The following is a 24,547-nucleotide window of genomic DNA, read 5'->3' as shown; positions in this document are numbered from 1 at the left end:
TGTGAAGAAACTTTAAGCCTAAGACTTAGAACTAGGGTTAGGAGTGCAGGTCTTGTTTGAGACTAAGGGTGGACATCTTCTCTTTCTGCAAGGGCTCCATCTCAAAAGTTGTATCTGTTTCAGTGGTGGACTCCCAAGAACCATCATCCCAGCACCTCTAGTGTAAGGCAAAATCACAGGGAAGTCTGCTGTGCAGCAAGATTAGTCAACTAAAAAAATCAGTAGAAATTTCTTAATGAAAACCTCTATGGTTTTTTACTTAAACTACACACCATGAGGCAGCAAAATTCCCAGCAAAAGCAATGCCATTAAAGAAGAAGCTGTCAGTTCCTTCAGTGCTTTCCATTAATCCCTTCGCAACCAGTAATGTCAATTATTCCTTTTAAGGCATAAAGGCTGGCAATAGCTTTTCAGACAGCCACAGAGCACTCAGATGATCCACTCCAGGGGATAAGAACTTCCAAGTAAGCAAGCACACACTGATTTTTCTGCCACTGTATGTCTGCATGCTAATGACAATTGTGATATATGAGACAGGAACTGACTACAGTGGAAAAACCTATTTCATCTCCCTAGGAACCCATAGAAGCCACTACAAGGGGGGATTAATGGGACACAAATACGGTGAATTCTTGGAATTTGGTAAGCCTTCAGCAGAGACAGAAACTACACCAACAAAAGGAACAACCAGTTTTTCCTTTATACATAAACAAAGAAATGAGCAATTTGTGTATCTAAATCCAGGATGCATATCTTTTACATTCAAATTTTTAAATTTAATTTCTCAAGTGTTAAGCTAAAAAGGTGGCAAAGCAGGGTATAGAGAAATACAAGGGACATTAGAAGTCCTAGCAGTACTGATCTGCAGACCTGAGAATATCTCTATATTCAGTGCAAGGATGGCACATTCAATAAATCGAGGCTTTGGCCTTGTTCTCACCTGAGATCCACCTTCTTTCCAGACGTCCTCTTTTCCTATCTTCTCAAACTCTTTATCTTTTGATCCTCCAGTTGATTTAGGAATATTTGCAATCTTTTTAACTTGGAAAGAAGTGAGAATTAGGGGAAAGCTTTGCTCCTCATACTTTCTCCTGTGTATTAGTTAAATGTAGTTATAATGCATTAAGATTTAGAGAATGTCATTGTTATCCATAAATATAGTTCCTCATATGAAACCCAGGGTGGAATAACAGCACAAAGCAGCCATACAGAGAGGCAAAGGAAAGCCAGTTAATTAGTTGACACTTTCAAGTACTATCAAGAAAGAATTTGAGGACCAAACAACTTTTAAAAAGATACTTACAAGGTGAACACATTGTGACAACCTTATCTGTCCTAAATAACACTTTACCCAGGGCTTAACTGAGAGCTTTCCACACTGCCTGCCAGTAGTCACTGCATTGCTGCTTTGTGTATGGGTCAGTACAAAGACTGCAATGCACAGAATCACAGCCTGACTCTCGCTTCCCTTCTACATAAAATCTCTGTCAGTGTTTGTTATGCACCAGGAAAATATGCAGCTCAAAACAGGTAAAGTCAATGATCACATTATCTCCCGTCCTAAGACTATCTAGAACTAAGAATGTAGGTACACCCCATAAAATGCAAGGGAGTTAAAGCAAAGAAACATGTTTGAGACTCAATGCATGTTTAAGAAACGCAAAATTGTCATTGTCAGAACTATCTGGGAACATTTTAAATTAATTATATTATCAGTACATATGTATACTATATGTTTTAATTAATGGTACTCTGAATTGACATTTGTAACAGTTATTTTGCAAGGTCTTATCTGGTGACAGCTGTAAACAAGACTTCATGCTTGTCATATTGTTTTTAAAATAAATTAATAAATAAAGCATGTAATGGCATATAACTTTATTAGCATAAAGGATGTGTCAGTTGAAACAACCAGGGATTAATCCAAAACACTATGAGAAAGATTAAAAACCTGAGTCTGAAATCTCCATTTCCTTCCACCTTCTTACTGCCTGAAACATGGAGAGAAGTGCTGAAAATCTAGATTTAACAATACAGTAAAAAAGGGGATTTCTCTCAGAAAAAAAAGTTGATATGAGTGACTGTTTAACAGTCTGTTGATTATAGTAAGATAACTTTCACTTAATACTTTTAAGGTAGACATCTTTCACTTAGTGCTTTTCCAATTTCTTTCCACTGAGGACAAATCATTGTACTGCACAGTTAATGAGCTTTGGATGGGATCTGTATTGTCATGGGTGAGGTTACATGGATACATAAAGCTGTAAATATTAAAGTCATAGAAACATATTTGTAGCTCACATATAGTTCCACATTCAAATATATATTATATGGTATATAAGTGTGTTACATCATACACGTGTTTATCTAGAAATGGTATTATTCTTATCTCCTCATGCTACTTAAAAAATGTCCAGTGACATTTTACACCAATGTGTAAAGCTTAAATTGGTTCAGTGCTACTAAGGCATATATTAATGAAATAAAAGCAAAAAGCTAAAGTGGTCTCCACAAATATTGAATATAATAAAACAACTCCACAGGAAATGCAAATATAAAACAGTGATGACATAATTAAAAGTTATAAAATTATTACATAAATGGCTCTCTCTTTAATTTCACATTATCATTACATACTAGCACCATAAATCAGGCTGGTGTACATACATTATTCAAGGTATTATTAAATTTTTGAGATAAATTATTTATTGTTTACACAAACACTCAAAGACATTCAGTGTAGTTAGCTAAATGATCCCAGACAAAGACTTTCTATGTCATGGAATACTACAAGCTTTTTCTGGTTTCTAGAAATATTTTGTGACTCTGAATTATAACATTTTGATGCTCTGAACTTACAGCATACCCAGATAAGTTAGTAAAGAACAAGCAAGCATAAGAAATGACAGGGGCTAGAATGAGGTAACCTACTTTAACTCCAGATTTGAAGGCTTAGGGCAAGATTAAGTTGAGATGTCCAAGCTCTCCCATGTACTGCACTGTCCAGTTTCCCCCAGACCTTCCCACTTCCTCAGCAGACCAAGCAGTATCCCAGTTAAGGGATCAACCTCCAAAAATGCCTGGAGGGGGCAATGACTGCATTTTGGCATGCTGCCCACTCTGATTCAAAGGGAGATGAAAGCAACAGCTTGGGGCTTTACTTGGGGCAAAGGCAGGCAAATGCTTTGTATGGGATATGATAAGAAAGGCAGGCAGATGATACGAAAGTAAAAGGCCATTCCAGCTCACAGCTTATGCATCAATCATCACAAACTCTCAGTGACAGTTTTTTATATCTGTGTGGCACCAAGAAAAGCCTGGGCATCACATGGGCTGACAGTGATGACACACAGCTGACAGGAACTTTAAAATTAGCTTCTCTACTGCTTTTCAATTATTTATCCAAAAATTCATTTAGTCTAATGCCAAATGGGACCAAAGTCCAGTCTGATGTCCTGTCCATGACAAGTTAAACAATTTCACCAAATGATTCCTAGCTGAAACTCAGCTTCAGATTGAGATACATCAATTCTCTGTTTTAGATAGGCAGCTACTCCTGGTTTATGAAATTTAAATTACAGAGAATCTATCTTATTCATAGGTATAACACAGAGGAGTCTTTTGTAGCTTTCCTTGAGAAGATATCATGCTACTGCTATCTGAAATAGGCTCTGAGCATTTAGTGGGACTACCCAGTAGCTGGTAGTAAGGACTGTTAGTTTCCCAATGAGGGACTTTCAGATTTCATTTCAAGAAAAGATTGAGAAGTTCAGCTGTTGCTTTTCCTGTCTTTGACTGGACCCTCAGAAGGATTCTTGACAGATGGCAATGTCAAAAGTCTTTCCAAAGCTGGGCTCACCCAGATACTAAAGTTACAGAAAAAAATACACCAGGATAGAAGCAAATCAATAATCTGGTTGCAGTAGTAGTGTAGGTTTAGGGCATGGCTTAGAGCACCATCATGTATCCTCTGAATTATTTGTTCACTGAACACCAGGCAAGTGATTAATCACTACTGACAGGCAAGCTGGGAAAGAGAGAGAGAGAGAGATCTGAACACCCTGTTAAACATCCCATGGAATCCTCTCCTTGGCATGAGCCAGCAAGTTCTCCTGTGGGAAAACAACACCTGTGGGAGAAAGTTTGACCGCTCTGGAGGATAAAAAGGAATATTCCAAAGCATATTGCCTGTCCTGCCTTTTCAAACCTACCTCTACTACCTGGGCTGGGCACTCCATCTTCTGCTTTCCCAGTTGCATAGACAGCCCTCATCAACAGCTTACAGTTCTAAGTTAATTTAAGGCAATATGTAAAATGCAGTTAGCATTCAGCACACAATGATGATTCAGCTCAGGGTTGTGACAGTTGCACAATAAAACTGATGATCTTACTACAATAAAAATAAAACTAAAGAACCCAGAAATGTAATAGCCAAAAATCCTAAATACAAAATGAACCTTAAAATGATTTTGTTCACACAGTCAAGCAACTGAAAATGGTACTAGCAGTTGCAAGACTGCCTGCTTATTGTTCCCCTTTTACACAAGAATCTTGAGCTTACATTTTTAAAAGTTTTTTCCATTGAAGCTTGCACCATAACAGTTCTCAGAAGAAAGAGGAAAAAAAAAACCAACAAAAACCCCAAAAAACAAAACAAAACAAAACAAAACCAAAGAAAAAGGGACGAAGAAAGAGGAAAGAATGAAGACAGTATAAATAAACTACATGGAACTTGCTAATCTCTGTGTACTTAGTTTTTCCTGCCTAATGCCTTTTTTATGTTTTGTTTGCACAATGGGCTGTTTAATGAAACATTTAATGGGCTTTATATATAATAAATATGACTAAGTATTATTCACAAAGTAACTTTCACTAACACAGTTCTTTTTACAAGTACAAACATCAGGAAATACAAAATTATCATAGCAATCTGTATATCAGAGAATTTACTTTCTTCAAAAATGTTCTAAATAAGTATTTATAATATTGGTGAATATCAAGAGTAGAACAGCATGGGTCTTCATTTAAAGGGAGACTGGTTTAAAAGATTTTAGTAGATCTTAATACAAAGTTGAAATAAGCTTTTGCCATGATAAATTAGCTTTAATACAAAATTAACTCTAGATGGCAGTGTTGGCTTACATGAAAAAGGGATACTTGAAAATGGGAAAACATTTTACATAAATTTTTCACCTGGCTCACCGCAGCATTCTTAAAAATCACGTGGTGAAATGTCTTTATGGTTACATTCCAACATTATTATTATTACATGAATTTTGTGTCTGACAACTTGTGTTGGCAATTTTAAATAGTAAAGGTCAGTTTTCAAACTGATTTAAGACTAGCTCACAATCAGAAAAAGGAATAAATGTTTGGGCTTTCCCCCAAAATACTTAACTATAGTAAGAATTTCAGATAAATATTGCTGTTAATAGGGGTACAAAAAATAAACACTAAGTATCAAGTGAGTATTGATGTTTCAAAATTTTTATATAAATTGTGTTTAAATTCTGTTGGTGGCATAGGCAATCTGTTGGTATCCTTGTATAAACAGAAATACTCAGTTAATAAGAAGTGTGAAATGGATTTGAAAGGCAGCATTTATGAGAGAGCACAAAAATTACACCATTTAAAAATGATTATATTTACACCATTTTAAAATAATCCCAAGAAAAAAAGTGCTTGCTCTCACAGACTGTAATTTAAGTATGTTTGACTGCAAATGAGCATCAATTAGCATGGAGAAGGGGAGTTAGGAACTGGAGTACTGCTACCTTGAATTCAACATGAGAACATGCATGACATTGCCAAGGTTCAGTGATGTGAGCTAAGAATTAGTGAAGAAATTTAAGAGATTTAGTGACCTCCTTTACTTGCAGTTTTAGACACCATGGTGAAGCTGTATAAAAGGATATTGTCAAGTGCAAGCTGTCACTATGTAGCCAACTCAGAAGGGTGTAATAGAATGTCTATTGTGAGAAGGAGTCCAGCAGGGAAAACTAAGAGAATTACTGGGATAATCTAAGAAGAAAGATGATATTGTGAAGAACACAACAAAATACAAGCAGATGAAATCACTAAAAGAGCTGTGCACAAGCCTGTAAGCCTACATGACATATCTCCTCAAATGCTCCTAAAACTGACTACAGACTACAGCAAACCAAGAAGATAAATATTTTTAAATTTTTGTAATAATAACTGAAAAATACTGAACAAAATCTCAAATATTGCTTACATACCAAACCCAAGAAATTAAATAATATCCATCAGCAATTACTGCTGCTGAATCTAAGTTCAGTCCAGAGTACTAGATATTACTGAAAAAAGATCTGACCAGACATTTAAAAAGAAATATGTAAATAGAATAAAAAGTAAAACATAGAGCTAGTAAATAAAAAACAAACCATCCTAAATTTTTTTTTTTTTGGGTATTAGCAAGTGTATGTATATGAGGAACCAAATAATTCTTATCACTTCTTTTAAAAACTGAGTTACAGAATTTTAATATTAATGATACAGAAAATCTACTGAATGATAGGAAGTAATATTTTAGGTTCTGCAGGAACCTAGGGGTGAGAACACGGGAGAATCAGCTGCATGTGTGTGTGATGTTCTGCACCAGCAGCTGGAGTAGGGCTGCACCTCAGAGCTTGTAGGGGATGCAGAGGCAAGCTATGGGGCACATTAGGTGTCTAAGTGCAGCTGGTGGAAGGATCCACCTTTTTAGAAATATACAGTCTATCTAGGGACTTCCATTCTTTCCAGCCCAAGAGCGAAAAGCAAGATAAGGCAGCCGGTGCTGTTTGTGTTTGTGCTCTGTCTGTCTGAGATGTCTGTAGCTGGCAATGTGTGTGTGTTTCTGTGTATATATACACACCTACATATACATATACATCGAGTGCATGTGTCTCTATGTGCACATGCTTGGTGGAATTTCATATTCAGCCTCACAAACAGTTGGATCTGGGAATGTGCAGTGGCAGAGCCTTGCCTCTCTCAGGCTCTTGTGTCCAGAGTAACTACCATAATAAAGATCTAAATAATTTTGTGTCAACCTTGCAGATAAAAGAAGAAGTATGAGACATTCATCTAATTTACAGAATACTGACTAGGATTCTAAGTGCTTTTAATGTGTCTTGGGATTGGTTTTTACTGTCCCTTAAGAAGAAATACTACAATAATCTGTAAAAAACCCAAAACCTTCTGTAATTTCTCTGTCCCCTTCGTGACTTGGACATATAGACTGTACTTGGGAACTTTCCTAGTCTTTTGTCTTACTAAATACTTCTCCTATCTGTACAGAAGGAATACATTTCCCAAACCAGGCCTTTCCCTCCACCTTGTTCAGTGCATTTTCTGAAATTATCAGCAGGCATGTTTCTGTTCCAGATCTCTACCTAAAGCTGAGCCTTAAGAAGGTGTCTTGCAGTGTAGTCTATGATTTCCTTATATTTTGTGAACTGAAGATATAGATACATGCAATCAAACTTCATTTCTAAGGACTACAGAATAAAAAGGTTTTTTGCCTAGTTATTTCACTCAATCAGTGAAAAAATGTTGCTTGTATTAATAGATTTTTTTAAAATCAGTAACATGATATGTTTGACTAAATATGTACTTAGATTAACCTACCTTTTATTTCATCTTTCTGCATTTCCTTTAGTTCCTGAACAAGCAAAGACTCACTCTCAGTAAGTGGCCAACTATCATGCAACACCAATGCCTCTATTGAATACTGGTGAGACTGTAAAAGAAAATGCAACATGCTGAAGTCATAACAATTGCAACAAGCATTCAAGTCCTGCAGGTTAGTAAAGTGCCAGATATTGAATTCAGCAAATAAAACACATAATTAATTTACAAGCTTGTACACAACAGCATTCACAAGAAGCTTAAAAATTTATGTTAATTCCACAGATCTTATTTTAATTCCTGTGAAGTTAAACAATTACTCATGTGTTTATCAAGTAAAACTAAACTGGGCTACACAATACAGAGCTACATTCCTGTAAGATTTTCATGTAACTTCCCTATGTATGCCATGTACTACAACAAAGACTTTTGTCTTTGATTTTAAGACTTACTACAGGGCTTTGAGCCCTTCTACTAGCACTCAATAATGCCTTAATTTGAGGCAGAGGTGACAGGGTCCATGGGCTTTTTTAAACATTGTCTAAACCAAATTGGAAATGATTATATTTATAAACTGTTTTCCAAAATTCTAATGCCAGTTCTGAGTCAAAGGAACAACTTTGGAGTCTATTTCTCAATAATTTTTGTTTTCTTTCTTTATTTTGTTGCAGTTGAACTCAACTATCAAGAAAAAATCAGACAGAAAAACATGTGGAGAAGTAAAACGAGAACTGTTTTAGAAAGTATACTAAATTTCTCTAAAATAGACAATACTAAATGGCATCAAGAAAAACCCATGGTATGATATTAGCCTCTGACAAGCTTGGCTTGAGAAGCAGATATTATGAAACTATTACTAAAGCTTGCAGCTGTCTGGAAATAGGTGTTTCTCTAAGCAAGCTATTACAGATGGTTTTCTATAATATCATATTTCAAAGGTGGCTCATATTGAGGCATCAAAACTTTAGCTTAATTTCTGGCAATTTTTGATCTTTATGTGAAAGTTATGCTGTACTTGTATTGGATTTGCCAAATGAAGAATGCTTAAAGGTAGAGTAACTCACCTTGTTCTGAAACCTCCTACTTATTTAGTCATTCATACATGTACATTATCCTTTTTTTCATCATCTCATTCAAAAGCTACCAACAATCTTAATTTTGGATTCTTGTTTTTACCCCAGGATAGAAGATCTCTCCACATGTACCAAAAGAATTAGCAATAACCCTTCACTGTTTGCTTGCTTTTCTTTTTTCTTCCCAAATCCCAGTGATTAACAAACTCTTACTTGTTGTGGGCTTCCAACATTATTTTCAAAGTTTTCTGAGACTGAAGATTCATCTGGTAACATCACTGAGCATTCCTGTACAAGGTCTGTCTTGGAAGAAGTTTTGCTGTCCTTTGACGACTTACGACTTCCTTTTTTTGATCGTCCAGGTTCCAATCCCTTCACTGTATTACTTTGAACAACTTGTAGGTTTTTTACTGCAAGATGACCAAAAAAGTGGTCCTGAAATTCTGTGAATTATTGGTATGAGGTAAACAGATGCTCCCATAAAGTAACAGAAAGAATTAACATAGTCCATTTTCTCATACTGGATTATACTCACAAGCTTCCAATTAAAATGATAATTATTCCAAATGCTACCCTGATTTCATTTTGCATGCAAATCACAAGAATCTTCAAAGTAAATAATGAGAAATTTAAGACTGTGTATATATGACTGGTGTTACTGTTTATAAAGCATATAATTTCTCCCCTCAAAGCCCATGCTTCTTTCCTGCACTAACCATCACAGCACCATGCTATACATTAAAAAATATAGAAAGCTTAGTGCTCCCTATGATGGGATCCCTTTGTGGCTAACCTAATTTAATAAATTGTGTAAAGCTGGATGAAGGGAAGAGGTGCATTGGCCACAGTTCTGGCACTGCATACACTTACAGACGTCTCTTATCTCTTTGTGCCAACCTGAAACAAAGATCATAGCTAACTTGAGATAAAAAAGAGCTAGTTTTAAAAGGAGATATAAAACTATTTGTGATCTATCCTTTATCAATGTATATAATTGTCACCTAAGGAAGATGTTATGTGGAAAAACTGTGAAAAGCAGAATGTTCTAAAGAAGGCCTGGCACAGAAGTATTAACTCAGAAAACATAAATATGTTTTCATTTCTAACACCATTGAGAGGGGGTCTTTTGCCTGCATGTCTACAGAGAAAGTAAAAAAGAATTCTAAAAGTGAAAATCTCATGGAAAATTGAATTAGGACAAAGAATAACACCTCTGGGGAAGCAGCTTCACCTGTGTTACACTAACCATCACCTGTGTTACACCGGACCACCAGCTGGGAAAGAGATATCATTCTGACTTCATTGAAGGCAAGAGGCTTTACTCCTCCCAGGGTTCATTGTATAAAAAAAGGATGATACTGCATCATTGCCACACTTTGAAAGAAAAATGCAGACTTTCATGCATGTTAATGAAACATCCAGGGAAATTCACAGGAGGTAACAGGACTATTAGACACCAGATTGAACAAAATTTGATGCTGGTGTGTCAAAGAATAAATACCCAATTAGAGGTTAAGTTTGCCCCAAGAAACTCAAATGGAGCCAGGAAATATTATGTATGAAAGCCAAATGTCATGGATTCCTTCCTATTGCATCTTTTCTCTGCATAAGCCAGTGCGTCCTTGTTCCTAAAAAAAGCAGTAGAAGTCAGGAAATCAAAATAAGACCTTGCAGAGACAGTCTCTTAAGAAGTCTCAAACTCCTTATCACAAGTTCTAAGTTGCTCTTTCGCATTGCATTTAGAATCTTTACCACCAGAGCCATCCCTCTTGCTGTCCCTGTGGCAAGGACACCTGTGAGAGAAATGTGAAGGAAGACAATACTTGGTTTCTTCTAAACCATTTTTAGGGTGCTGCAACTCCATTGCTATTATTTGGTAAAAGGTATGCCTAAACAAGCCTGTTAACTGTGGAATAGTTTCTCACTCAGTTGCTGCTGAGCTTTTTAGGTATCATGCTGTGAAGGTAAGAGTAGATGTAATTCACAATGGTTAGATTATTAGGTCTTTCACCAGAAGGAACCAAAATCATGAGGTTTTCACTCAATAGAAGTACATTTGGATGAATAAGAAACAACATCCACAGACCCAAATCTTGAATATTCTACATCTGCAAGAAAAAAAAATGTTGTTTCAAAGAAACAACCTGTATTCCAGATGGAAGAATAACTACATAAAGATATTTTCTCATTGCATAAATTGCCTTTAGTTTACCATTTGCAATATTTGCATAAAGGTTTCAAGTCAGGAATGATCTTCAGCGCCTGTCTGAGCACTGCTAGCAAGGGCCAGTGGATGTAATTTATAAAGGGTAGCTTTAAAGCAATGGGGCCACTTAGATGTACTCCCCCGGAGTCAACAGAGGGGTGAGCTCCCCTCCAGGATGTGTTGTGTCGGGGCTTTAGGAGATGTGCACTGCCCTCTGCAGGACCTTACCTCCACCGAGCAAGACAGGTAGAGCCCAAGGGAGCTTGTATTCCTTAGGCTACAACTGGTTTTCATGAACGCCTCGCTATTCGCCTCTTTTCTCTGAAACCTGAAGAGCTTGAGTATTGAACAATTCTATAAAGATTTTCCCAGAGGAATATCCTGCCATGAAGATAATCCTCTCAGAATGGTGGAATCCCCCATAAGAGTCAATCTGCTTCCTTTGCAGGAAAGATCACTTGCAAGAACTCCCCAAAATACATACACAGCCACGAAATCTCTCAATGGTCACCAGGTGGTGCTGAAACGCTATTTTTTCCTTACTCAATACAAAAAGGTATGTGTCACTCTTGGTTTTCCTAACTTCTGGCTGGAAGAAACCTCCACCTACCTTGCTTCCATAGTCAAACAAATATCTGAAAGATATTTTTATACTTTTAAACAGGATTGTATCAGACTATTACTGTGGAAAATAAAAGGATTGTGAGTGTTCACTTCCCTATCTGTGCTTAGGCAACTGCTGTGCTTGTACCAACAAAACCAATTGTGCTTGAAATGTGTGTGTCAATATGTAAGTCCTTTATTGTCAAGCAAATGTTCAAGGTCCAAGTCATCTGCTACATCTCAGATGAGGTAAATGTATTCAAAATCAGTTCGTTTAATGTAGTTTTTGAGCTGTAAAAGACATTAATAGAACAGCTGTGACTGGAGATGAAATAACAGGCTGTAGGTGGGCAGGGAAATAATGTTTTATTGGTGATGGCTGTGCAATAATGTCACTTAAGAGAACTTCTGGCAACACAGTGATCAGTTCTGTGAGAGGCAGAACGTGTGGTAGTGAATAAGTGTCAAATTTAGGGATTGTATGTGGCTTAACTAACAAGATTGGTGCTGTTAGCGTTCAGGAACACATAATCACGAGTGATTATATGCAGGTGCTTTTATTGAAGAGCTCTGGGTGTCAGGGGTACAAACCCAAATCTGACTCCGACCATACAGTTGAGATGAGCATGTTTTTATATTCTATCGTTATATAACTTTCATGTTAATTATTAAAACTTATATTGTTCTATTGTATACATAGATTTCAGCTAAGCATAGCCCCCCTTAAATTTCCAACATAGTTTCTCATGATTCTTCTTATGGTTATATAATAATTATATTTAATTACTAAACAATCATCACATCTAACAATCATATCATTTATCATACTGCTTACGCAGGTGCAGTTGATCTGGGAAAACACAAAGCTTAACATTTTCAGATTCTATCTTTAACATTTTTCATGGGCTCCACTATCAGTGCCAATGGTATAACAGTGTTTTCTGATTATTCTTATTCTGAGAAAACACACTGTTTTAGAGAACAAAGAAATACTGATAGAAGGAGTCTTGTTGTATTGAGTGTCATTTGTATGAATCTTCACCTGAACTTGGAATCAGTATTTCTGAGTGTTTCTCTATTGTTATTGAGCAGGCCATAAAAACACTTTGGACAATGCCAAAGAAACATGCTTTTACAATGTCATAGACTGAACCCCTACTGAACCTAGAGACACTCAGTAGATTGGGTACAGTACTTTCATTTTGGTTATACTGAGTACATTTCATAATATTTTCATTTAATTTGGATGCTATGAAAGATTCTACACAAAGTATCTTCTTTGTGATATACAGGATGTATATTAATGGGAAAAGAACTTCAGTGCTAAGGCCAGTTGGTCTACTATAGTAAAAATACAAGTAATAGAAAAAAAAAACAAACAGTGACAGCTTCACAGTAATTCATTCCAAATGGCAACCCTCTATATACTCACACACACACTTAATGAGTATAATTAATATTCATTTCATCTTCAAATATAGCCTAAAATCATAACAGGATTTTATGGCCACCATTGCTAAATAGGCCCAGATTCAAAAACCTTCCTATTTTCAATCAGGTTAATGTAACAGATAGTTCACCAAATAATTCAAAGTGGATTAAAATAATTAAAATAAATTAGCAGGAATTATTTGTATCATTGCACATTAGAGCTAGAATGTTTGTGTCTGATTTCTGAGGATATTTTGCAAAGTTCTCACATATGTGTCCTGGTAGACTGGCAAAAGCAAAACACCCCTTCTAGTTACTTTGCCCCATCCTCTCCCTTTCTGCCTCTGGTGGAACCCATTTCTCTTCCCTGTAACTTGATTGTGCCTTTTAACTTATTTCAGTCTTCAGACTATCACCTTTGCAAGGAGACAGTCTCCCAAAACAAAGTTTTTCCTTCACTTTACTGAGGGCATCTTGGCAACTTCCTGCCACTACTGTGATGCTGATCCTAAGCTGAGTTATTTTATACATTCATCTTTCTATTTCCACCAGTCTACCATTAAGTTTACTAGTCCACTTTCACATTCCAACAACATTAGCCAAAAATAGCTACTGATTATCTTGGTAACTCAGAATCATGACAGGTTCTCTGTGACTTCCTTTAAAAACCCAAAGTTTCATCTGATGAATGACATTTTAAGAGCATGGTCTCCATAGGGCTAAAATTTTTTTTCACATTTCTGGTAATAATAAGGTGCAGTTGAGACAGAAATCAAGTTGTTTCATAAATATTATTAAATTATTTTTTTTCCCATAAAGCATTGGAATTTTATATTACACATTATGCTAAAGGATCATGTTTGAAAACTCCACAGATCAAAATAGTGGAGGTGAGCAGAAATATAATGCTATTTTGGGCTTTAGCAAAGCAATAATCCAGTATTTGAACAATTTGTCTTTGCCTCAGGTTCTCAATATGCTCAAATAGGCAAACTCAGACTTATAGAAGATTTATTATTTAGAAGTCTTCATAGAAGGACTGAAGACTTTCATATCTTATGTATCTTATGTATAGCAGTGTGGCTGGAGAGTACAGTAGCAGACTCGGCTTATAAACATCTGCTTTATTTAAGCGAACTTGTAATTCTTATGAAGAATTAATTTTAAAATTGAAGCACAAGTATAATGAATAATTCAAAATAGCACACAAATTAAATGGAAATAATTTGATTTAGAAGTGAGGTGTATAGAAAACAGGGAAAGGATGTAGATTATCAAAGAAGATGGCAAAGTAGCCTCTAAAAGAAGATGGAAAGAAGATGGAAAGTAGCCTCTAAAATCTATTATGTATAAGAAGTATAATGGAGGCAGGCAGATGGTACTTAATTTTTGTTTAAAATTACCTGAGCACTACAGGGTCCATTGTTGAAAATATGTCTAAGAATTATGTACCTCATTCAATTGTACTTATTGGTTTTGAACAGTAAAATTAAAGGTTAATGAAAAGAGCAGCGAAAAATAGTATTTTCCATTACAGTTTTTCCTTACAGTTACTGTAAGAATGTATATCCTGCAGTGAATAAAATTATTAAATATAGCATACAATACTTACACTGGGAGCTCAGAAGTGATTGATTACTCCAGAAATTAAAAACTGGGATGACTGCATTGCCCTTTCCAATGACACTCTTAATTTCCTTCTCATTATCTAGGACTTGTAGCTTAATGAGCACATCTGAATTAGAGGTTTGTACCTGCAATGTAGCAGTATGTGGTGCTGCGACCTTTACAAAATACCTAAATAGGAAGAAAAAATTTTAGCAATATAACCAACTATACCTGATCACTGTTTTTAGGAAAGTGTCTAAATTTTGTGCTGAACTGGAAGCAAACACTTAAAATTGAGTTACAAATCAACTGTTTTCCTGGAATCTGATGGGCTAAGCATCCTATAGTGAAGTTTAATGCAGTGAATCAACAAACAAAGCAAGTGCTGCTGCTGAAAAATTGGTGGTCTATTTATTTTTTTTTCACTGCCTTATCAAATGTCCAAATAGACATCTGAATGCCTACTGTACTTTTATTTGTTGAATATCATTAGCCAGATCAGGGAATTGTATCATTATAAAAGTACCTGAGGGAAAAAAAAAAGATTATTTGCTTTCAAAAGGGTAGGGATATCTCCTTGGATGGCAGTAGCTACTTTAGTTCGCTTAAAAGACTGTGGCATTAAAACCTGTTGAATTAGAGTCTGAGGGAAAAAATTCAAATAATTGTTGTGTTGTTCAAATAGTTGTTATGCTGTAACCCATTGCTTTATGTATTATATGCTTTTTGTCCATAAATCCAAATTGTTATGTCTAATCTCACCAAACAAGCAAAGAAACAAAAATACACAAAGACTCCATCACCCTGACTTCAGCACATTTGGAGCTAAAAATAAATATATTTTTATAAGGTTGGTAACATCAGAAGGGTGAAAGAATGAAAATCGTCAAGAAAGAGAGTACTTACAAAATTTTAGTGCATATAGGTTTTTTTCCATTACATGGTTTTTTCAATTATATTGAAACTGATTCCTTCTCTTAAAGAGACCTCTATCCCAAGAATAATCTGTTGGTTTGAAATATTGAAAAAACTTCCAGGAATCAGGGTAAAATGTTTAAGAATTAATCTTCAAAATATACACATTTAATCAGCTCTAAGCACAGGGCCTGTTGTAGTGCAATGCGAAATTCTTTGTGTAAAAACTTAAGTATAGAAATTTAGGAATGGTCAGTTCTGAACTCAGAATGGATTTTAATGAACTTTAATTAATTAAAAAAGGATGAATAAAAACTAAATCACATGTTTGTTAAGTATATTCTCCTAAAAGAATCAGCACACAAAAATAAAACAAATATAAATTTTTCTCCCAATACTGCAAGATGGAAATTGGTCTGATATATTGGGAAAAGAGTGTTTCAATACATATTTATTTCCCGAAAGTACTATGGAATTTCAGTAATTGGCATACGGATGAGACCTAGCTTACAGAAATGCAAAACACTGAATTTTGATTTTAGTCTGTGTACTTCACAGGTGTTCTTCATTAATTAGTGGCAATATTTCACAAATAACATTTTCACTAATCAAATGTTAATTTGATAGCCCATAACATTCAGATATTTGCATTAATATTCTCCCCTTCTAAGAAAGAGGAAAGAACACACTTTTTGGTAGGGATGACCGATATGAACCCCAGAATTTATTAATTCTTCTCTCAGTATTTACCTAAACAGTAGGAACTCTTTGTTGGGTATGTAATACTCCTTAAATTGTAGAGTAGAATAGGTAGCATTTACAGCCTGACGAGAGAGAAATGGAAGAGCACTCTGGGAGCCGCAGAAGCGGAGCTTCCATTTGCCACCTGGCACAGGTTGGTCACCAGTGTGTGCTTCAGCCACAAAAGTGTATCCTTTCTGAAAGGGGAAAACAAGTCATTTTTACATGGCAATAACAATACTCAAAAGGCACCCTGTGACTACATGCAACATACTTTTTGTCCATTACACTTATCGATATAATAAGATGAGCTTCATCAGCAAGAATCTTATAACTCCAGTCTACTCTAACTTATGGAGCATGTCTTATTTTAGCAATTTATACTTGCTAAAGAGTTACATGACGAGTTGAATCCAATTTCATCTAACTGGAAAGCTGGCAGGTGTTTTTAGGGGCAGATACAACCAAAGTCCTAAAGTCACTTTCTAACAAAATTATTTGATGATTTAAAATGTTCCTTCATGCTTAGGGAGTGTGAAAGTAGGGGTGGATGAGTTTGCTACATGGAAATTTAAAGATCAGGTTACTTCAGTCTTCAAATCTGAGTCTTTCAGACCCAGATTACTTCAGTCTTCAAATTAAAATTTACCCTAATTTAATAATGCCACTGCAGATAGAGCACAAAAGGATAAGATTTCAATCTTATTTTTATTAATATCTTAATAAAAAATATTTCTAGTATTAGAAAATTCAAAAAATAATAAAAAATGCAACACACAATTAATAATGCAGATTTAGATGTTCTTTATGAATCCTGAGAATAGGAATATGAGGAGCCAGGATATAAAATAAAAAAATTCAAACTGTGATTGATTTGTATTTGTGAAAATGAAGGCAATGTGATTACTTGAAAGGCAGGGGCAGGAAAAAGGGATATAAGGAGTGAAATGGCCATTTGTAATGTTGTAGGGGAACTCAGCATTAAGTCCCTTTTTCATGCAGTCTGACTTGCCCTACTATCCTCCTATTTCAAATATTAAAATTTCATGTTCCACCCAAGAAATAGACCAAATGAAGAAACTTTGAAAGGCTCTATTTCTTCCAGTCCTCTTCTAAATTCTGTTTAAGAAATCAGCATTTACCAGCAGAAACTTTGTTGTAAAATCCTTATAATAAATAGGGTTGTGATTTCAGGACTATCCAATAATTCAGGGCTGTGGCTCCATGAATACTGAATATTTAGAATGAAATTAAAATAAATTATTCATTATTCCAATTTGTGCAGTTGTAGCAGTAAGGCACTTTACAACCCTTAATCACCACAAGGTAACAGCAACGACTCAGAGTAACCATTCAGGAGAACTCACTTATTTAAACATCTAGTTAAGCACAGAGCCACAGGCCCCTCTGTTCTCATCAAGCACACCTGAAAACAGAGAAGGATTTATCCAGATATTCGGCTCTTTTCTGACAGCACGGCATGCATGAGAAGAACAAATTCCAGCATTTCTCTTGTATACCTATCTGTAAAGCTAATGTTATACAATCCTAATGTTCACTAAAAATATTCAGAAAATTCAGACTTAGGACCAAAAGTTTGTTTGAGTGAGCACTTTGTGACTACTACAAGCAATTAGAAAGCACAATAACCGAATTTTGTGTCTGGTAGGAAGATCAAGTAGGAAGATCAAGTCACTACTGAGAAATAAGAAAATAGGGGTCAACAACCCCATTAAATTTAGGTCTCTTTTGTAAATAACCTTCAAGAAGTTTCACTACTTAGATATCTTGTTACAATTCACTGTCTCTAGAATCAGAAAGGATTAACTTCATGGCAAAGTAAGATGAATCCTTTACATCCTTCTATGTCTAGTCAAGAGAAATAACTGAGTAGGGTCCTTGCTCAAATAAACTTCTATTTTCTAGACTAAATATGGTGGTAGTGATGGTTTCTTAAACTCTTATCTATGTAGGTCAGCTGAAGCTTGAGTGCTTATCTCTATCCTTCTCTACAATGTGTTCAAAAGAATTGTGAATAATAAAGAGAGGAGAATTAAAAAAACCAAAAAAACCCAACAAGAACTAAAACAAATTCCACTGTCTCCAGCAGTAGAAAAAAACCACCAAAAAAAATTTAATGCAACCCCAAAAAATCCAATGCTAAACAAGTACCCAGTTTCCATCTAGGTTGTAAAGTCTGCAAAAGAAGACAGACTTTACTGCTAGTGTGCAGATTTTATCTTCATTGTCAATCATTCTGAAATGAACTTTAATGCGTTCCAGAAGTGTCTCTGCAGCAGAGTAACAGTATCTGTTGACAGGATTCTTTTTTATCTCTGTTGTAAATTGCTGAGTCATAGTTTGGAAGCAGAACTGGTAGGTGTATTTTTTTAAAAAAATGACTTATGTAATAATACTGACATTTAAGAATTCAGGCATACTGAATAATTTCCTGCTTGATGTACTACATTGTTGACTATTTTTTATGAAATACTGTTACAAAAAATGTAACAGATTAAAGTAATACCATTGTATTCTGTGTTTACTAATTGCAAAATGTCTTGTCAAAGCATCAATAGAACTTTCAAAAGCATGTGCAGGTCCACTAAAATCAACTATTTGGAAATAGGAAGAAACAAGCTAAATTGGAAAGCATAAGGTTATATCCTTACTGAGGAACTCAAGAGCTCAGTGACTGAGAAATGCAAGAACAAGTAAAAAAATACAGCATGCCTGCACAATTCTCTTTTAATACTCTGAAAACCACTCTTCACTGCTATTAACCTCATTTAATATTCCAAAATATGAACCATTAGTTTAGAAAACAATAACAAAACTGTGGTTTTAAGAGAGGACTTCTTCAATAGGGAAGAGCAGGAATCCAATGAAAAAGGCCATTTTCATCAGTAATTGACAGAATCACTGAGGCTACTGTGTTTACCCGTGGGAAGAAAATATGCACCCTTATCATTCCTTATACAAACTTTTTATGGACACAAGTTAAATATTGGCACAAAGTTTACTGTGCTCAGTGTTATGCATGATAAACAGGAAAAAAACCCAAAACAACAGCAGCTGGAAAGAGTACAGAGGAGAAAATAATCAAAAGTTTCCTAATATATATTTAGCATGGAAGTGGATCAGGGGTGGTCTCTGTTCAAACTTGCTAATAAATAAGGGTGTGCTTTTAAGTAAAACACTACTAACATTGTGACATAGCAAAAAATCTCCACAGAATTTAGGCATTGTTTATTATTTTTAAATTATACTTTTCACAACAGCTTCTTGCATTTACCTTATTTTTGGGATAAACATGAGGTGCCACTTTGAAAAAGGCATGTGGCATTTCCTCCTGTGTGTCATTATCAAGAACATGAAGTCTACAGGAAGGGATAGTGGTAAACACCTTTGTAAATATAAACATGTCTTCTGGGACAATAAATATTTCTCTAAAAAAGAAAAATTAAATTATATCAAAATTATGTTCCCAATAAAAGGATATATGCAATACAAAGCAAAAAATATTGCCATGGTTTAACCCCAGCCAGCAATTAAGTACAATGCAACTTCTCACTCACTCTCTCCACCCAATGAACCTGAGGGAAATAATCGGAAAGAAAATATAAATCTAGTGTGTTAAGAATAGTTTAACAACATAAAATATATATATACCAATAAATATTCTAATAATATGAATATTTTTAATTATTAAGAGAGGGAGAGTGAGTAACAGAACCCAAAAGAAATGAATGATGCTCAATACAATTGGTTGCCACTCACTGACCATGGTCAGCCTGGTCCTGAGCAGTGATCAGCCCCCTTCCAGGTAATCCTTCCCCACTTAATATACAAACATGACATTCTCTGGTATGGAACATCCCTTTGGCCACTTCAGGACAGCTGTCCTGGCTGTGATTCCTCCCAGATTTTTTTGCACTTCCTCACTGGCAGAGTGTGAGACATTGGAAGTCCTTGACTTGGGGTTTGCACTCAACAACCCAAACATCAGTGTATTATCAATATTGTTATCACACTAAATCCAAATACACTGCACTCTACCAGCTACTAGGAAGAAAATGAAGAAATTAAGAAGAAAATGAACGCTCTTCCAGCCAAAGCCAGAACAAGTACATGCCAGAATTTAAGGAAAGCAGACAGATAAGTAAGTTTTTAAGCAGGTTAGTGAAAAACCAGAGTGTATCAATACTACTCCCACATAAGAGTTGTACAGGAGTCTGTGAAACTCACCTGAAAACCAGAAACCAGGCATTTGGTGGTTGATCAGCATATGTTACTGCAAAGTCAGTGAAATGCATCTTACACCATTCATCTTCATAACAAGGAAACTTTTCAACTGAATTAAAGTTTCTTTTAAACATTTCTCTGGAAGCAGAAAACAAGATAAAGGCTTCAATTTAACAAGGATGGCATACATATACTGACTTTTACTTATGCTGGCCATGAAGAACACTACTTTGTGCATGAATATAAAACAGCAACATTAAATGTGTTACTAATATTTCTCTAGTAGTTGTTCACTCTTAAATAAAAAAATAGTGGAGGGATTAGTTCTTTCAGATCTCATGGCAAATATATACACATATTTCTATCCATCAGTCTACCTGTGACTACAGCTGCTTCTAATATCCTAAGATGTTATGGCTTCTATAAAACTTTAGCTTTTTTTTTTTTAATAGATTTCAGTTAGCATAACTTCACTTTCTTTATATTAAGTTGTCATCTTAAAGCTGTGGAGTCATTAGCATATTAAAATACCTTTATTTACTTTTAAAACATTTTGGAACAACAAAGGAATAAAAGTAAAACTAATTGGCCAAGGTGCTAGATTGTTATGTTAAATAGAAATCTGTCAGCTGTTAAAAAAAAATTAAGCACAAGCACATTAGCATGATTTTCACACTCAAATGTATCCCTCGGGACAATGCCTATGAACCCCATAAGTTTTATTGGTTTGAAGGCAGGCTAAAAACTGCATCTCATCTTTGCTGATGTAAAAATGCTACAAAGCTAAAATGGAAGGCTAATATTTGGAACAAGGCTTTGGTTGCAAAGTCCTGATCCCATCAATGTACACAGGTTTTACAAAATTAGAAATTATAAAAGGTGATATGAAATTATACCTGGTGTGAGTGTTGCTCAAATTGCTGGTTATAAGGAGTGAGGATTTATATCCACAGGCAGTAATTATTGCCAGTTTTCACTCCTCACCCCTGGAAGAACTGATTTACTGCTAGATCAGTTGTGTGAACACTTGCAGAGAGATTTTTGGAGGACTTAATGGAAATATGTGATCCCCAGAGAGTGTTAGACTTGCAAATGACTTAATGAACACTGTTTAAATTAGAATAGCCATCTTTCTAAAAGCTCTAATAAAATATCAGGGAAAGCATAGAAATACACCTACTACATTTCTACTACCTAGAAATACATATACTTCAAGCAAGTGAGACAAAAATGTCCCCTGTTGAGACAATAAGTTGTGTACAATTACATAGTAAAGCTATCTTCTTTCTACTGTCAATCATGATTGCTTAACAGATAGCACAAATCAAAAAAAAAATTGTTAAATCAACTGGATAACGGCTTAACTAAGGAATCAGTATCAGATCTATACTTATGGAGCAGCCTACCAAATACTAAAAAATCAACTACATGCAAAATCTAATACTTTAGATTAAAAAAATCAGTAACATATCTAAAAATTAGATTTTACTCATGTAGGGTTCACAGAATAAAGCATAGCATATATTTAGTAAAAAACATTTCATCCCTTCCATCAGGGATTTGTAATTTTGAGACTAATAATGCTCTTACCATGCTTATTTTGTGAAGAGACAGTTTCTGACAACTGTCTACAATAAAATAGTTTGATTTACTGCATGATTACCTTAATAATGTTACAGCATACTCTTCAAAATTTAACTCAATCATAGTCCACAGGTTTTTCAAAGTTTCTTCAACATCAGTGTTTTCTTTAGTACCTAGAGATAACCAAATAAGTTATGAAATATAACATCCAATTTTGCTATTGTTCTAAATTTACACTGGCCAAATACTTCTGAAAAATATGACTTATACAAGTAAACTGCCTTATTTATTTGGAGTTTTACAGAAGTCTCACTGAGCTCAAAACTGCTTTCTCCTTGGACAGGGTATTTTCCATTCATCACCATCTTTGTACTTTTCAGCACACCTACAACTGCAAAAATTATGTGACCAATATTTTTTCCAATTTACAGTTTTTTCACTGTAACATGTTGTAGTGATGGTTGGCAATCTCTGTCCTCAGAGAATATGCTATTTAACTCCCAGCAGCTTTCATCTGCAGATACCAGGAAGGGGTAGGGATGCACCTAAAGTATTTGTGTAGCTAGCAGGAAAAGAATTGGGCAGCTCTAATGGGTAATTCACCCCACCCGTGTTGGATAACTCACATAACAGGATGTAATGTCATCTCAAGGTGTTTGCTTCTATACATGGAATAGAGATAAAAACTAGACTGATTTGAAAGTTTTCAGTAGTACATTACAAATCTTGGTTTATTCCAATAAATATCTTACCTTTTTAAAAATAAATATCACTTTTTCTAACTTGAATGTGTCCGGATTCAAGTCACAAAATTTGAATGTCAGACTAAAGATCTTCTTGTTAACCTTTGGATATCAGCCTAAAGAGACTGTTACTATGAAATTCCTTTCCTCCTGTGGGTACTTAAAAATTATAGCAAAGTCTTTTCTTATCTGCTCTTTCTGAAATGACAGACTAACAACCTGTAAGTACAAGGCCTATATTCAGTCCTGATCCTCACAACTCTACTCATTATTTTGTGGTTGTTATCTTTCTTTCTTCCTGGACTGTGGATACTGTACTTGGACACAGTATTCCAGCTGAGATAATAGAATTGCTGGATAGGAAATATTCTACAAGTCCTGAACTGCTATGCAAGATTCCTCTATCTATGTGCACAAGAATGATGGATAGTATCAGTACAGTATCTTTGCAGGACAGCATCAGACTTCGATACTGCGTGTGTTCCACTGACTGCTCATTATGATGCTTAGGTTCTTGTATGATTTCCTTTACATTTCCAGAAAAAAAAACCTTAACATTTATCCCAGCTCTGACCTAAATCTACATTAACACTGGTTTAGTATCTATGCAAATCTAGGGGGGTGTATCTTTCGTATATTTTTAGTATCATATGTGCTAAATGAGTGGTTAGGAATATTTAAGAGAACTACGAGTTTATTTCATTAGTTGCAGTTAATTTTACCTAGATATTAATTAGTAAAAAACTCTTTACAGTGAAGATTTTAAAAAGATGAAGCATGAAACATTTTTGAAAGGTGTTTATAAATGACACACCTGGTTCTCTGCTCTTCAGTATTTTCCTAATATAGGTCCCTCGCCAGAAGGCTTGAATTTTGAGAGCTGCTGCTTCTTTTTCTTCAGATGTGGGAGCTCGATTCTCACAACTACTAAGGGATTTCTCCTCACCACTCTCTGAAGGATTGGAAGAATGAGTAACATCAGCTAAGCTGGAAGTCCTGTTCCTGTTGCTTTCTGTAACAAATTAAAAAACAAACAAACAAACAAACAAATAAACACAAAACAGCAAGAGAGTGACTTCAAGCATAAATTTTCTATGATGAAAATATCACTCTTGCAATTTTATTTTTATCATAAGTTGGAGAAAATATACTGTATAATTACCGAAGTCAAAATGTCAGCTACTTTGCTAGTTACATACATCAAATAATTTAATTTTTCTCTTCATGGACAGCTATTGCAGGACATTTTTTAAAATCACATCTCTTACTGTGATTTCAAAATGTTCTTCCCAACATGAACCAAGAGAATTTGATACACTAAAGCCTGACTCTGTACACAGCTTAAAAGAGCTTCACAAGATTGTAATTACTTTTGCCTCTCAATCTGATAATTTTATTAAGTAATAATTTCAATACCAGTGTTGTTCAAAACATTTTGTTTAACCCTTGCAAAGGAGCCACAGAATAAGGGTAAGAACTATGATAAAGGAAGAGCTCATTTATCCGACTGACTTTATGTCATCAAGGAGTTTCGAATTGCAACAGAAATTTGTGGGTTCTGACATGTTAGCAATGAAGTCTTTGAAGGCATTCTTGCCTAGAAATTAGCATCCTGGGAGCCATCAGAACCAGGACTTAGGGAAGGGTGTGGGGAGCAACACTCCAAGGGGCCACTGCCAGAGGGGAAGTTTGGAATTGCACACATATGGAATAAAGGGAGTAAGACAGCGTGATAGAAAGGAAACGGTGCCACAAAAGGAAGTACT

General features: G+C 35.2%; 1 protein-coding gene across 1 annotated transcript in view; it reads right to left on the bottom strand.

Moving 5' to 3' along the window:
* ADGB (androglobin) overlaps positions 1-24,547 on the bottom strand; it is a gene marked incomplete at both ends in the record, with an annotated part of 104,788 nt that overhangs the window by 7,897 nt on the left and 72,344 nt on the right. The window contains 9 exon segments of the mRNA XM_084202634.1: positions 941-1,041; positions 7,633-7,744; positions 8,919-9,115; positions 14,558-14,742; positions 16,219-16,406; positions 19,505-19,658; positions 20,458-20,592; positions 22,118-22,211; positions 23,596-23,793. Coding sequence (XP_084058760.1) covers positions 941-1,041; positions 7,633-7,744; positions 8,919-9,115; positions 14,558-14,742; positions 16,219-16,406; positions 19,505-19,658; positions 20,458-20,592; positions 22,118-22,211; positions 23,596-23,793 — 1,364 coding nt within the window.

This window comes from Fringilla coelebs (assembly GCF_963513975.1).
Source record: "Fringilla coelebs genome assembly, chromosome: 3".
NCBI lineage: Eukaryota > Metazoa > Chordata > Aves > Passeriformes > Fringillidae > Fringilla > Fringilla coelebs.
This window is presented reverse-complemented; position numbering and strand designations above follow the sequence as displayed.